Below are 17,142 nucleotides of genomic sequence, written 5' to 3' on the forward strand. Positions count from 1 at the left end.
AGACAGAGGCAAGGACACAGAGTGGTGTTTAAAAATTTAGCTCTCAGTGTGTAACCGGAAAACTGACTGGATCACGCTGGAAACTGTCATTACACACATATGATTTCTCCGTGTGTTGTTGAAGCACACCGTTGTGTTGCATGTTAATAAGGAAATGTAAAGTGATGGGGTTGGTGCTACCACAGCTGCTGTCCCAGACCACGACTGGTCATAGCCAGAGGTCGTATGACCGTATAATGGGTATGACATGTGATTACATGTGATTAGGGTGACTCCTGGACATTTTTTTTGGCTGATCCAAATGAGACAGGCCCATGGAATAAATTGGAAGGATAACATATCCCATCTAAACCAGTCACATCTCTGGATCGTGAAATAAATGCAGACAGCATTAATGGAGCGTGCCTTTTCAAGCTTACAGTAAAGATTACTTAGCGTGCATGTACAGTTAGAAGAAACAGATCCTGCCTTGACCCGACTGCCACCCTGCGCATCATCCTTGAACAGTCAACTGAGCTCCACTTTGTGGATTATGAAAAGGCTTTGGATGGTGTGCACAGAGAACCTCGTAGTACCAATGAAGTCGGTTAACTTCCTAATGAGTTTAAGATCCAGACTGGGGTGAGACAAGCATGCCTGCTATCACCATTCCCAATCCTGTGAGTGATTGACGGGTTAAAGAAGAAAATCACAGAAGGAAGAAGAAAGGAAATCCAGTGGACACAGCTGGAAGACCTGGATTTCGCAGGTTTTTTTACAATTATTTTTGAAGATTTGTCGTTACTATCTTGCAACCACCAGCAAACGCACGAGAAGACAAGCGCACAAGTAGCTGTACGACTGAACATCCACAAAGATAAAACTGAGATCATGAGTGTCAGGTTTTGTGTGGAGGCGAGGAAGAAGGAACCCAAACGCGGGACTCGCAGGTAAGTGAAGCCTGGTGATTTATTATGATGAACGGATGAAACAGAACATGAAACGGAGGGCTGGCTAAACTGAAATGACTGAACTGGCTGGCTGGATAGGAAACACGGACAGCGTACACAACATCAACATTAGTGACACGACAGTGAACGAGTAGAAACAGAGGACTTAAATACACAGACTGATGAGTAGGGATGGGTATCGTTTAGGTTTTATCTGATACCAGTACCAAACCGGTACTTTTGAAACTGTGCCGGTGCTTAAACGGTGCTCAAACCGGTGCTTAAAGAATGGAGAACACAAAATTGGTCCAAAAACCTCTCATGTTCAGCTGTTTTTTTGTAAAAAGATAACAATGTTAGCCTTTTCTGCAGCTATAGGGCATATATGGTATCACTCTTGGCTGGAAGCAGCTTAAACAATGGAAAAAACACAAACTTTGTCCAAAAACCTCTCATGTTTAACTGTTTCCCACTTTTTCTTTGGTCATTTTAGCCTTTTTGTCCAGGGTGAAGGGAGTATCTGCCATCAAACAAGAAGACAGCTGCATGTAACTATGATGGTGTTTGCTAGTTCACCTTACATGCATTAATGTAATAACGTGGTTAGCCTACTCAACGTAAATTACACATGAACAACATTAAGCTACTCACGCAGAGAAGAACGGCTGCTGCTGCATCATCATCCTCATCATTTCTGCTACACTGGCAGGGCTAGGGGCCAGGACTCTCCTCTTCGGGTTTTTGGGGGATGTTGCTAACTCCGATAACAGGCACCACACCCGCAGTAGATGCGCTCGGTGTGAGGTCTCGCAGCAAGCTATCAAATACGGCGCATTTCTCGGCTTTAAAAAAACGCTATGCGTCGCCAGGTGTTTCATCAGATTTGAGGTGTTACCTCCTTTGACAGTATCACAGTATCAGCTTAAAGCACTTGTTGCAGCTGCTGAGTTTGCATCTTTTGCTGTGAAGTACAGCCAGACTTTTGACCGCTTCACCTTGGGCATTTTTAATCTGTAGCTCTGCTCTAAAAGAACGTACGTACCTGGACCCGCCTACTATCCTCGGAAATGTAAAATGATTGGCTAGAATCCAAAGTGTATCACAGCTCAGGAAAAAAAAGCACCGAAATAAAGCACCGAAATGTGCGCTGCTTTTCGGTCTGGTTACTACCGTTTACGTCAGAACCGGTGCCATCATGGCACCGGATACCGGTACCCATCCCTACTGATGAGGATGATAATGAGAGACCGGTGAGTACACAGCTGAACATAATCTGGCTAATGACACGAGACGAGCTGACACAGGAAAAGCAGGAAGTGAGAACATGGAAGTGGCAAAATAAACTGAACATGAACAAAACTGAAAGCACTGGCTCAACGACCCAGGAACCCTGACAATGAGAGTAAACGCAGCCAGGACCAAGGACGTTGGAGGACCCCACTGACGGCCTTCACCCAGGAGGGTGTTAGACTTAAGTAGGTATGTATATGAAGTTAGTAGGGTGTTAGACTTAGTATGGGGAACGGTGCAGGAGTATATGTCATTATGATGACTGAAATTTTGAGCATTAGAGGACAGTTCATCAGCATACGTGCCCCTGCCACTTCATTAGGTACACCTTGAACTGCGTTACACCCGTCAGCCGGTTTTTGATTCATCGTGGCACAGATGTAACGAGGTGCTGGAAACACTGCTCTGAGATTTTGTGTGCTCAGAGAGGCTCAGAGTAGTTTTTTGATTTAACCATGAATGCACTGAGTTGCTGTCATGTGATTGGCTAAGTATATTTGCGTTGGTGTTATGAATGACAATGTAAAGTTGAGATGTTTTCCTGCATTAGTGATCAAAATAATAAACTTAACTTTATTTAAAACAAACACTTACTGAGATTTTTCAGCCTTGGTCACAGAAAGCGACAGATACCGTCCTTCTCACATCACAGAATCAGTCTGAACACGGCATGAAAGGAGAAAGGAAGAGGAAGAGGAAAGAAAAGTAACACTGATGTATAACAGGAGAAAAACAGGGACAAAGGAGAAAAGAAAGTAGCGAGCAACCAAGGTCTAGAAGTAAAATACAGTGAGATGAAGGCGGGAGGAGGCACTGAATTAATCAGACAGGGCTAATGAAAAGAATTAATACAAGAGGGAAAATAACATCCACCCCTCCCTCCATCCTTCCTGCTGCTGCGCTTCTGATCTCTAACACTAACTACAACACAGGCACGCACACACAAACACTTCAGATCCATTTGCATTTCCTTTCTCATTTTTTCTTCTGTGAGATGTTTGACAGGCTGCATCAATGCAAAAAATGAAGTCGGGGTGAAAGGGAGAGACAAAATGGGTGAGACTCGAGGAAGGAGAGAGGGAGCGCAACGAGAGAACAAGAGACGGAAAAAAAGAGGCAAAAAGCAAAGAGAGGGGAGCGAAAGAGAGATGAAGAGAGCAGGTGTTCCCTTTATCCACCTGCCACTTCACTGATCCTCGCTATGAGAGACAGACAGAGGAGAAATAACAAAAACAGAGGATGTGCATTACCAAAGCGCTCTCTTCCTCCCTCTCGTCTCATCCCTCTTATTTATCCTGCTCTCTCTCTCCCTCCTTTTTCCCCTCAAAGCCAGTCTTTCAAGCGCAGAGCGCCAGAGTAAATGCAAAGCAGTAAAAATACACAAAATACTACAGATAAGTGTGAGGAAATACACAAGAACTCAAAGTATAAAATAAATGAGAGCCTTCACAAACAAAAGTAGCAGAGATAGTATTTAATGCATAAGAGCAAAGAGCAATAAACGTGATTTTGTCACAGTTAAGAGGCGGTAAAAGTTAACAGTAACAACCTCGATCAGATCGAAGGTGCTTGGAAAGCACAGCGACGGCTGCTGAAGATGTTTCACCTGGATTACCTACAGACACGTTACCTTTGGGAGGGAAACCCTACAACTGGTGCAGGAGTATGAAGGGAATCAACCTTTATCAGACTTTTTCTGGGCCTATCGATGAGGAGGAATATCAGACGTCTTAAAAACTTTTTCACTTCATTGTTATTCCTGGTTTGTTTTAAAAGGTCACGCTAAAGGATCTCATCTACAACACGGATGTCTAAGCTTCAGGTCATGAACCGTTGCCCTGGCGTTTTCTCGCAAAAACAGAAAGATAAAAATTTGAACTCATTTCATAAACACGAGTCCAGGCTCATGGTTTAAATAAGCTGCTGCTACATGCTGGATGCTCTTCTGCTGGGAAAACAGCAGACAGACGAACACTAATATTACGCTAATTAATCTCTGAATGTAGATATATTGTACGTGACGTGGGACAACTAGATCCAGGCATCTGTAACTGGTAAGCGTGAGTCTTCTAGTCGAGGCGTGATGAGCTTTTCTGTTTATCTAGAGAAAAAAATCACCTGTTGTCTTTGAGGAATGGGGACTCCACAGGAAGCTGAGATGTCCCAGTTTTCCTCTAGCAGTTGAATCCAGCCTACAGTTGTTTATCTGCACGAGCACTCTCAAAACGTCACATGCACACACGATGCGATCTGTGCATGTCGAGGAAACTTTGCACGCGTATTTAACAAACCGTAAGCGAGCCGAACGAACGTCTCAAATATTTTCAGACACGTGCACAGGAAGTTTTTCAAAAGTGAACAAGTCTGTGAAGCGGAAATTCAGAATATTGTCTGTAGATTATACATTTTAACTTTAACTATTATAGTTTTACATGTTTCTCTGTATTTGTGGGTGGGCTGAAAAACAGAGAATATACACACATTTACATTATTTATAAATCTGGGTTTATGCTTGTGAATCATATTAAACGCATTTATAAACCTATGGAGACAAATTTACTCTTTCCTGGCATCGTTACATCAAAACCACAATATTCAGGGCTTGAGGGAGCAAAGACTTGTGCCCAGATGTTGCAGTTTCAGGATTGGAGACAATCTTTGCAGTACAGCCACTCCGGCCCTGATAGTAGCAATAGTAAATAGTAGTACTACATTTTAAATGTAGTTTTTATTTGATTAACTTTGGTTTGATTTGAGCAAATTTCTTTCAAACGTCATTGTAGCTCGTAAAATCCAAGTTTCTTATTTTTTCTGTTCTTAAAGCTGCATTCTCTGCGAGTTCCACCAGATGGCGATAGCCGGGGTTGCAACAGAGCTGAAAGGTGAAACGCTGCATGTGTTCGCCCTAATTTAGACCATGGAGCCCTACTCTAAAAAGCATCGCAGCTTTAAAACTGCCTGTGAAGCTAGATTTAAGAGTTTTTTAGAGCCTGTTTGGTGCCATCGTGTCTGAGTACAGAGGATAACGACACCACTTACAGCTAATAAGTCGTACATTAGTTTATCCCAGAAAGTTGCGTCTGTTCATCTGGACGTTACTTTCATCACTCCAAGTGTTTTCCTCTTTCCTCAGTTTTTCTTAGCTGGATGATTCAGGAATGCTTTCAAATACATTACTTTGTGTTCGCTAACTACTGACAGAACCGGTAACTCAATGGAAATGAACGATGAAAAGAAATTCATGGAGTCACTTTGGTGTTGCCCCTGCCGGCAGCAATGAGTTTACCACGGAAAGACTGCCTTTGACTCTTAAGCTGTACTGAAATCATCAGTCGGCACTATTTTATGTAATTTTAATGCTTTTGCAGTAGATAAGCAGTGTACCAGGATATTTGGTGTATCATGGCAGCATAAAGGATTCATAGCGTACTATGAACACAGACAAAGATGTTCCCATGTGCGCTTCACATTAACTCCTCAAACATTTTGGGCTACAAAGAAAACTGAAATAGTTCCTATAGGATGAGAAAGATTTTGTAATTTTACAGCCAACATTACAAAGTAACTCCATGCAGCCTACATGACACCTGGGTGACAGGGCTGGGGTGTAATTTAACCCCCAGTTATATGAAGCTGGACCAGGTGACCCTGAATCCTCCCTTAGTTATGCTGCAATAGACGTAGGCTGCCGGGGGATTCCCATGATGCATTGAGTTTTTCCTTTCCAGTCACCTTTCTCACTCACTATGTATTAACAGACCTCTCTGTATTGAATCATATCTGTTATTAATCTCTGTCTCTCTTCCACAGCATGTCTTTATCCTGTCTTCCTTCTCTCACCCCAACCAATCACAGCAGATGGCCCCGCCCCTCCCTGAGCCTGGTTCTGCTGGAGGTTTCTTCCTGTTAAAAGGGAGTTTTTCCTTCCCACTGTCGCCAAAGTGCTGCTCATAGGGGGTCATATGATTGTTGGGTTTTTCTCTGTATCTATGAAGCGCCTTGAGGCGACTTTTGTTGTGATTTGGCGCTATATAAATAAAATTGAATTGAATTGAATTGACCCTCAGTAATAAGAATAATCAACGCCGCAATCTCGGTTCAAACTTGCAGGCAGAGACTAAATAAGCAGATTAGTATCAAAACACCAGCAGAGTAAAATTCACTGGCAACGAATGGAAGTGTTCAGTCCCCAAATACATATTCATACGCTGGTAAACCAAGGCTAAACCTCTTACTTCCCGTTTGTCTTCTGCACTCGGTGAAACCTACTTACCTTTTCAGCTCGTATAGCTTCTAAAACACCTCCGATACTCTGCCTGCCTTATTCACAAAGAAACATAATATAGCTGAAATGCTATTTCAATAAACCAATTTACAGTAAATCTGTTTCCCTGTATAAAAAGGACATTTTGATTCAAACGTAATGAGTTTTCTGGTGTGCATGCGGCGCGGTAAAAATTATGATGAGCCATAACCGTATTTATAGGTGTAGCTTCACATTTAAAAGTGCACGAAAGCTCGCACGCAAACACACTCCGGGAGGACGACAACACGCACAAAAACACACACGGCGCACAAAACTCATACTCTGTCACACGGACGCACGTGTTCCTCTAACGTATGGCTCTCTGCTCCAGTATTTATGGCTGCGCTCCTCTCATTTTGGACTTTTTTGCAATTTCAAGGATCGTTTCCCCAGCGACCACGGAAACCATTACATCACGTCTACATTACTCACAGATGAGATGGTTGGTGTGCGGGGAAAAAACGTTATAGAGAAAATAAAACAAATCTCAGCGGGTGTCTTAAATATTAACTGTTATATTTACTGCGCTGAACGGCAAAGTGTCACAAGAGGTAATCAGACTCAGGTTGTTCCCATTTAGTTTGCCCGTCCATTAATTCAGGAGGCAAAGTTGTGCGTTATAGTAAGTCATGATTTAATGAGGACGCCATAGAAAGGCCGGGAAAAAGAGCAGGTAGTGCCCACATCTGTCACGGAGGCTGCTTCTGTGTCGTCTACGTGTGTGTGATCTAATTCCTGCGTGGTTGCACAGCCTTAAAAGCAGAGGCTAAGGTGGCACATTATTCTTACAACACATTCATAATTCTCCTTTACAGGTTAACTACATGTTGTCCTAACTGAGTGTTAACTGCACTCGGTAATAAACTTTACATTAGCGGAGGTCAGCGCTACACATGGATCACTTTGTAACAGCCGCTGACTCATTTACCGTCTTGGTTTTTATATTAGTCGGTCTGTTTGGGTGTGTGGGCACTTTCACGAGCGTTAACAGAAAGACGCATTTGAATCCGTCTGAGACGTTCGGATCGAATCGAGAGAACGAGAAAAAGAAACGTACAGTTAGTCGTTTTCATTCGTGCCACGGCAACTAATGGAGAAGCCGAGGAGAGTGAAACAGTTCTTTCAGGTAACGTCACGATTATCAGGCAGTTACTCTGTGACTTTGTTAGGCAAAGCAATCTTTTTAACAACGCCATGGAGGATTTTTCTGGAATAGTTGTGGCAGCGAACTCCTCGTCAGCCCACAAGAAGTCTGCGCTGCGACGTCTGACAGAAAGCTCTGAATTTCGTATCTGTGATCGTCACTAAATAAATCACACAAAAAATATGTGAAGAAACAGCGAGCTGTGGCAAAATGTAAGTATTACTATCAGTATTAGAGGGATGTATCCTCAACCAAAACAATGTTGGGCTTTCTTTAAATGTCGGGTACGTGATGACGTCCTTCATCTCTCAGCCTCAGCTGTCAATTCACAGGAAGTTAGAAAACTAGATCAAGTTGTTTACCTGTTAGATTTTAATCAGAGGACGATATTGTTATAAAACAGGAACTTTAACAGAGAAACAGGCTGGTGCTACAGTTTCACACAGAATCTTCATTTTTATCGTGAATTAGGGCTGCTCAATTAATCGAATTTTAATCTCGATTACGATCTGGGCTTTCAACGATCATTAAAAATGACTGAGCCGATTATTAGCCCCTCCCTCGTGCTTTACTCTCGCGCTGCTCCGTGTGGCGAATCGAGCGCACCTCTCTGCATTTCGAACACGTGTCACAACAATTAAGAGCAGCGGTCCCCAACCTTTTTTGCACCACGGACCGGTTTATGCCCGACAACATTTTCACGGACCGGCCTTTAAGGTGTCGCGGATAAATACAACAAAATAAAACTAGTACCGGTACCGAAAAAAAGAAGATTTAGACCAGGACCGCTGATTAAGAGGAGCCGAGGGAAGCTCGGAAAGCTAAGCAGAAGTTATTGGGAGAGGAGAGTGACTGCTGTTGGTTGAAAAGAGGTAAAAAAAACTTGAGTGGTGTGGAAACATTATGGGTTCAGTCAGACGTGGATCAAGTAGACACAGTGTGTAAACTTTGCTACAGCGTCGTAGCTGCACCACAGAGCAACACTGCAAAGTTCACTAAACATAGATGTTTACATTTTTCATTTATTTTTTATATTGCAAACATTTGCACTGTTATCAGTATTTGCACTATTTTATATTATTTTTTGACAATCTTTAAAGTCATTATTCAACACATTGTTATTGTTAAATAAATATCCTCAAATAATCGAGATCTCAATGTCAGTGAAAATAATTGTGATTATCATTTTTGCCATAATCGAGCAGCCCTATCGTGAATCTTTTCATTTTAGAACTTTTCCTTTGACTAAGCGGCTAAAATGGCACCAAAGGGTGGCAATGACGTTATTTTTCAGCACGATCCCAAACATGCTGAAACATGCAGTAAAAGCATTCCTGGATAGAAACACGTTATCACGGATTGGGCCTCCCAGAGCTCGCAGCTCAACATTATTGAAGTAAAATAAAATCAGACGACAGGTTGTCTCAGAGACTTCACACCATTTACTGACTTACAACTTTGTTAGAATTGTACCAACTCTGGTTTTTCTTACAATCCTTAAACTATTTATGTTTGCACGTTTCAATAAATTGCAGCATCCATTTCCCATTTTCCTACTGAAATATGAATAAATGAGCGGTGGCTCCAGTTTTTCATAAAGACACTCACTGCCATATTCTCTTAGCTGCAATCCCAGTGGTGTAGAACAGCCTGAGTGCAAATATACAACATAATTCAAACTGGGAAAGAGGCTTACTTGCAAATTTGATATAAGGTCAACAAGGACGAGGCTCAGGTAGCCTGTTCTCAGGATATTTCTGTGTTAAAGCTTATGGAACAATGAAATTGCTTTTAAATTGTATTCAGCCAAAAGAGAGAAAAACAGTGTAGAAAGCTGCAGCTTAGAATCTGCATTTCTTACTGGTGTTTGTCAGGGACAGATGAACCTTCACAAGCTCCCAAAAAGTTTTCTGGGAATCTGACACCGTCTCCCAGAAAATCGATTGGTCACTCTCGACTGATGGGTCTAAGGTAACCTGCCCCAGAGCAAGCCGAGAGTGCAGCGTACGCTATCATGCTAATCTGCTCCGGTGTAAATGAAAACCATCTCACACTACAGGCTTCTGTAGAGGGAGGAGCTTAATGCAGGGCTTGACCACAGAAACACACACCTGGCTAAAGCCTCACTGTCAGTACTCCTGCACAGATTTGCAGTACTTTACAGATTACTGCGTATGCCGTGGACTGTTTCTCTCTGTGTTATAATGTGGCAGCCTGCCCTCCTCACTACCAAAACAAGCACATGTACACACATGCCTAAAAGGCCCAAAGGAGGCACGGGGCACTCTACACCCTGAACACTTAATTACTGCACTCATTAGTGTTTGCATGTGTGTCTGCCTGTGAAAGTAAAAAAAAGAAAAAGATGCAAGCGTGTTTGTAGCTGTTTATTTTCCGCCCATGTGAGTGTGGCGGTCTCTGCGTGGCCGTGTGCGTTCACTGAGTGTGTTTCTGCGTTTCTGTTTGTGACCCTGACCCTGTTTGTGCAATCTTTTGTAGTGAGCTAATGATGGAGCTTTTTGCACTGTATCTGCGAAGGCCTTGATCTGGATTAGAATACAGCTTTAATGAAGGGAAAGTAGGGCAGAAGTACACATAAACAGAAGTAAACACAAATGTAGACAAACATGCACACAAACAAGAACTATCCTCAACCACAGCCTCAGCACCCGGCAGCCATCCAGAGACGTACCTGGGCATTAACAGGCTTTTGCTTCTTTTACTGTTTGTTTTTTCAGTTCAGTTCAATTCAACTTTATTTACAAAGCACCAAATCAAAACAACAGCAGCCTCCAGTCGCTCCACCACCATCTTTGCTGCTCTCTGTGAGTCATTATTCCATCTCTGCTCCAACCAGCTCCATGACCACACTTCTTTAAAATATATTTTACATGTTAATCAAGGTGAGCTATTAGTAACACATAGAAGTCAGTCACACACACACACACAGACACACTGACCTTCCACTGAAGGGGTGTTTGGCTGGCCGCTCCACCCCTGCTGGCCTCTCCACAGTGGGACCAGCTGCCTGCAGAGAACAGACACAGAGCAGACATTAGAAGCAAGCAGCAAAATAAAATTATATGTATACTGTAGACATGTGGACAAATTAAGTAATTATGGTTTAAATAAAAGTGTAATGAGTGACTAAGCCAAGGAAGTTTATGTATTTTGATATAAACTGTCTAAAATTCAGAGTTTGGCAAAGAGAAAGAATAAAGAAATGAGTGAAGTGAACAAATAACAATTCATATATGAAGCCGATCCTGTTAGAAGGTAAACGCAAGTGTGAATCACATTTATTACACCATAGTGTAAAGTTTGCATAAAGCCACAGGTCTGTCAGCCAACGGGACTGACCCGACTGCTTCTGCCTGTAAAGCTGTCTCATCATCAGACTGGGAAACGCACCTCGGCAGACCTGGCTGGGCTTCGGGTCAGTGCTGGTGGAAAGGAGCTCTCGCAGACGCAGGATCAACTAGACCAGCGGTCTCCAACCTTTTTTGCGCCACGGACCGGTTTATGCCCGACAATATTTTCATGGACCGGCCTTTAAGGTGTCGCGGATAAATACAACAAAATAAAACTAGTACCGGTACCGAAAAAAGAAAATTTATTCATAACACACGTGAAAAGACCCAGGAAAACCGAGTAAACGATAAAAACGATAACAAAATAACTCTGAAAACTGATAAAAACCCTGAAAACTACACATTTCACACCTGAGCCTCAACTCTCGCGGCCCGGTACCAAACGACTCACGGACCGGTACCGGCCCGAGGCCCGGGGGTTGGGGACCGCTGAACTAAACAATGTAACTGGTCGATTTCTCCTCAGAGTAGACGTTTAAACTTCATAATTCAGTAAAATCAGAAAGAACACATCCACAAAATCCCATTTTTTGTGAAGCGTAATACTTTTGGACATTTGGATGTTATCAATCAGTCTTTAGTGACAGACTTTACGTTCATTATTTTAATATGTTTTTAGAATTTAGACTTCTAAAAACTACACAAACTACACTTTGAAGATTTATTTTTATATTAAATTTTTATTATTATTTGTAAGAATGACCCAAACTCACATATGAATATTGGTGAATATCACAGGGAGACATCAGACCCGAGAGCCTGCTTGTCTGAACATATGGAGACAAACACACGCAGGTCAATAAGTCTCTCCGTTAGTGGTAGACACTAATGGACTCATATGACCTTTAACCTCTGACCTCAGTCCCCCCCAATACTGCCACATGACCTACTCCACCTGTCAGAGACAGAGAGATGGAACGAAGAGAGGCTGAGAGGCAGACAAATGAGACCAGGGAGAGGAAGAGCAAGGAAGAGGAAAGTCAGGGCGAGTCACGAAATCCACGTAAAGTCAGAGACAACAGGTGACGCGACAAGACGAGGAAGGCAAGGTCACGTTCGCCGCAGAATGACAGATAGCAAACATATGTTTGCGGTTTGGCGGCTTGCAAATCAATTAGTCTGGCCTGGCTGCCGATGCCGTCACGTGAGCTTAATTAGAAACAGGATGACAGGTAACATTAATTATAGTAACCTCGCTGTCATAACAGTCACTCGTATATTAACTGCGAAGCCTCTGGTGCTTAATTGTATGTCTCATTTAATAAATGTGTGTAGTAACAGCCTCTCTCACTCTGTGTCTCTTTGGAAGAGCAACATATTAATTACAAAAGGCCACCGATGTATGTTACTTATCAGAGGCTAATTTAAAACAAGTAAATGAATCTGAACGAATAAATGTTTCTCATTATTCACACTGACACGAGCGCGTTCCTCTGAACACTTCTTCTAATTACAGACACTGAACCTCTTGCAGTTTGGAAACTGGAGTCGCTGCTCTTATTTGAAGGAATTAGCTCACTTTCATGATGATAATCAGGTTTTTTTTTTGAAACATTAACAATAAAAGTTCATTTAGCTTTTAGAGGTTAGAAGTATTAACAAAGTTGCAAATTCAGCAGAGTCAGTAAATCACAGCCCACAGAGGAATTAATAATCATAAGAAAATGTGAGACATTCCCACAAAGACGGACCGTTTAATTGGACGAAAAGTAAAAGTTTATTAAAAATAATGATTGAAAGATCTAAAGCTTGATAAGAAATGAAAGATATATTTATTCAATGACAAAGATTTATTTGAAATATGTTGAGGACTACTGCAGGGAAAAATGAATATATTAGTCTGTCAGAATTGGACAGCTTAATCAATACTTGGAGCATTAATGGTTCTCCAAAACATGTAGAATAAAGAAGCAGATTTTCCATTTTGACTCAGTGATGGATAATCCTTGAATAACTATGCTTTTAACAAATGGGCTGCAAGCGTTTAGCGTTCATGGTCCAATCTAATAATTGCTAAAAGCGGATAAAAAGAGCAAACTATTAGTGATATTACTAATTATTGAATGACCAATCAGGCTAAGTGTTCCCTGAAAATGCTACCACAGCCGGTCTGATAAATTAGTATTAATGCATTCTGTGTCTGCGTGGGCACTTTATGTGTCTTCATCTGTATGAACGTGACAAAGCCAACGCCATCCGTCTTCCCTTTGGTAATGTGCATGAATAAATATGGAGTTGTTTTAATTCTGAACAGCAAAGGAAACAAAAGCACTGAGATATAACATTTAATATTTTGTCTCATTAATTAATTTGTTTTTTTAAAGTTAATTAAACTATTTTTAATGTTTTTTTCTCTGCTGAAATGTTTAAACTGCAGCAGGTAAATGAATCAATGAAGCATGAAACACACACTACAGCACACACGTGCTGAGTGAAGTGTGGTTTTTTCACTTGGGTGTTAATGTAGTTTTTAGTGCACGTCAGAATCATTTAGTGCAATTAATGAAACCAAGTTCAGTTCAAAACAGAATCATTAATTCAGTACTTCAAAAAACCAACATTGATTCAGTTCATCTGGAGGCAACGACTTCAGCAGGAGGAACCTTCCATCATCCAGGTGAGCTCTTCGGTCTCAGCTGACTGCAGGTTTTCCCGGCCGTGTAACAGGCGTTGACACACAAACTGCCGTAACCACTAATGGCTATGATTACTATTCACAAGACCTGGGGGTGACTGCTATCACAGCATTGTGAGATAGTATAGATTTACTCTTAGACCCCCTCCTCGGTTCGGAGTCGGTTGACTCCTCGCTCAAACCAGCATTCCTCCCTGTTCACCATGTGGACTGTGTGGGCGTGCAGTCAGCGGAGACAAAGACGTCCATGGATGAGTAATACAGGTTTCTCCCAATGAAAACACTGTGTCTAGATAAACTGAATCAGCTGTCTGGAATTTCCTTTCCCGGATAAGTGGACATGTACCGCGACATCTCAGGAAAAGGTTTAGGAGAGGTGCGTGTTCACCACTGCGCTGCAGCATTTCTTCTTTGAACAGGCCAACTGATGATAAAAGCACAGACACCGACTGGTTTGAACCACAGACTAGCTACAGTGACATCATTATTTGGTTTTTACCGTTAGCATCATTACCATTCCCATCTCGGTTTCCCAAAACCACACGTGACAAGGAGGCTCAGGTCTGACTGTCAGACCTCTCGCTGATAGGCAACGCATTAGCCAACAAGCACATCATGGATAATATGGAGAATATTCAATATGACCCGAAAAAGTGAATGAGCCCATGAACTCAGCAGCAAAGTGTTTACAGAGTCCAAGACAGAAGCCAAGACTTCCCAAAGACTTCTACAGGACTAGAAGGGGTTTTTGTTATCACCACCTGGTGGTCTTCAAACAAAATGCAGGCCTAGCACACAGTGGTCGGCCTCAACGGCAGGGGTGGGCAACTCCAGGCCTCGAGGGCCGGTGTCCTGCAGGTTTTAGATGTGTCCTTGAACCAACACAGCTGATTTAAATGGCTAAATTAGCTCCTCAACATGTCCTGAAGTTCTCCAGAGGCCTGGTAACCAACTAATCATGTGATTCAGGTGTGTTGACCCAAGGTGAGATCTAAAACCTGCAGGACACCGGCCCTCGGGGCCTGGAATTGCCCACCCCGGCTCAACGGGCTGAGTCAGGAACACATGTCAATGCATACGGACCACGCCCCTAACCACAGCATCCAGGTGGATGAGGACTAAACTATTATTTTCCATCAGGTTGGAAACGTCCTTTTCAAAGCTGTAAAGTTGCTCATGTTAACACGGAGTCTTTGGAGATGGGCTTGTGTTTGCAGCCGGCCTTCAGCAGCCTTCACTTAGAGGCACTGCAGCTGCAGTTTGTGCTGCTATTCCAACACTGGCATCATTTCTCAGCTCTGGTTACTTTGTAAGCTTTATTTGAAAGCCAAATATTTTGCTATTCTTTAACGATTTCAGCTGCTCACCAGTTATTTTCATAATGCTGACTGGAGTAAGCGACATCTCTTCTGTCTGGATGGCAGCTTATGGAGCTTAGGTTTATGTTATATCATTAGGAAGTAATGATTCCTTTACAAATATGGAAATTCATGATAAAATCTTCATATTATTGTTTATTATTAGCACATTTTTGAAACTATGCATCCACACAGTCTGGTAAACTCCTCCCCAGCTTCACATCTGAAAGACTTTCTCTCTCTGGAACGCCCTTTTTACACCCACTCATGTTTCTCATTAACCCCATTAGCTGTGATTCACTCCACCAGGTGTTATTTTTCTTTGTTTGGGGTTTTTCCTCCACTTGTACAACTTTTCCTCATTTTGTTCCCCTTTTTTCATGTTTTTTATGTTTTTCACATCAATTTTTAAAATGATGCTTTTCAAAAACACGTTTTTCAGTTTCTGTCCAAACACTGTTAATAACACAGTTATAGATGTGTATATGAAAAAATTAATTCGATGACAAACATGCATGAAAGGTGGCACAAAAGACATAATGAGACATGCAGACATGCACACACCCAGGTGTAGCATTAAAAATAAGTGCTGCAGTGTCCCTGTGGTATTCTAGACAATAATAAGCACCCCCAGCCCGAGCAACACATTTTTACCAACACGTATCCCTGCCTGTGTGTGTCTGTGTGTGTGTTTCCGTGTGCTGTAAGCATGACAGACAGTAAGAAAGGGAAAAGAGTGTTGTTGTTTTTTTGGTGTACTGTACTCGTTTGAGTCTGGCATTTAGAAAGAAAGAGCTGCACCAGTAAATCTTTCCAGGTCGAAATTAAATAAAGAGAGGGGACCAAGAGAAGGAGCAAAGACAGAATTACTCCAAGAAGAGTACTTTCTTCCCCTCATCGCTCTCACCAAAAGGCCAAGTGACAATTTGAACAATTACCCAGAGCCATTACCTCTATCTGAACCGTGCTGCTTGAGAAGAGACAGATGAGCCAGTGACTGAGCGTGTGCGCGTACGTGTGAGTACGACCGAATGAATCGAAGAGTGAGGGACGCTGAAAGAGACGAAAAAAGACTGACAGCGACTGAGAAAATAACGTACGAGGAAGAGACAAACAGAAAGAGAATTTCTTCAGAAAACACTCAGCACAGGGCCATTTAGCACTCCAGCACTTACATGGTAGTTACTGCAGCACAGCAGGTAGATGGAGGAAACCCGTGTGGCACCGACGGCTCAAAAAACACAAAGATGTGAAGGAAAAACGTGCAGAAAGAGAGATTTCTTTTTACAGCTGTGGTCAAAGCTCAAAGACAACATTAAAAGCATAAAATTACCATGACATTCACGCCTATGATGAGTGTACGTATATGTGGATCAGTATGATAGAAATGCAGCTGGGTTGGGTTTTGGTGAGGGTATGACTCTTTTAACATAACACAATGTAGTTATTAAAGACAATGAACATTAATTCACAGTAATAGGAGTAGAGCTGGGCGATAGAACGATAATGATATGTATTGCAAAATAACTTTTTCTCGATAGAAAAGTTAAACTATTGCGATAGACCTCACCGCTCTTGGCCTCTTAAAGAAGAGAAAGAAGAACAGCCAATCCAAATTAAGTAGCGCTGAGCCGAACCAATCACAGCCGGAGCGTTACGTCACGTGACTTGTTACGTACAGCACAAGTGCCAAGCCGCACATGTGTATTTGTTTGGGAAGCAGCCAGCCGCCGTGCCGCCCGGGTAATGGAGGGAATGAGTGTGGCGACTAGAGAAAAATCAACCGAAAGCGTGACCGAAGGTTACCGAAGAGAAAACAGATGATGGTTCCAACGCCGGAGAGATTGTCGAACGGAAGAGCCACAGAAGTTCTGTAGTGTGAAGGTATTTCGGCTATTTCAAGTCTGACAAAAACAGAGTAGTGCGCACTGTAAATTGTGCCGAAAGCAAGTCTGGAAATACAATAAAGCGGCGCATGCTCAATCTCTGACTGAAAGCGCTAATTCGTCATCCGGCTTTTGTCAGACTAAAGTAACTGTTAAAACTGTTTGAAAAGCTCAGCTGTACAACAAGGAGAGATTGAGAATTTCCTTTTAGTTCTCAGTTTAT

At 42.3% G+C, this 17,142-nt stretch overlaps 1 protein-coding gene across 8 annotated transcripts in view; it reads right to left on the reverse strand.

The window, feature by feature from the left end:
• The window catches only part of LOC146501131 (partitioning defective 3 homolog B-like), a 269,394-nt gene that overhangs the window by 180,750 nt on the left and 71,502 nt on the right, over window positions 1–17,142 (reverse strand). For 6 of the 8 annotated variants that reach the window (XM_085136428.1, XM_085136430.1, XM_085136429.1 and 3 more), the window contains one exon: window positions 10,630–10,697. In XM_085136428.1, coding sequence (XP_084992554.1) covers window positions 10,630–10,697 — 68 coding nt within the window. Of the gene's footprint in view, window positions 1–10,629; window positions 10,698–15,984; window positions 16,558–17,142 lie in introns of those variants that run through there. The other 2 variants (XM_085136435.1, XM_085136434.1) reach the window with 2 other exon arrangements.

This window comes from Neolamprologus multifasciatus, chromosome 16, assembly GCF_963576455.1.
Source record: "Neolamprologus multifasciatus chromosome 16, fNeoMul1.2, whole genome shotgun sequence".
Classification (NCBI taxonomy): domain Eukaryota; kingdom Metazoa; phylum Chordata; class Actinopteri; order Cichliformes; family Cichlidae; genus Neolamprologus; species Neolamprologus multifasciatus.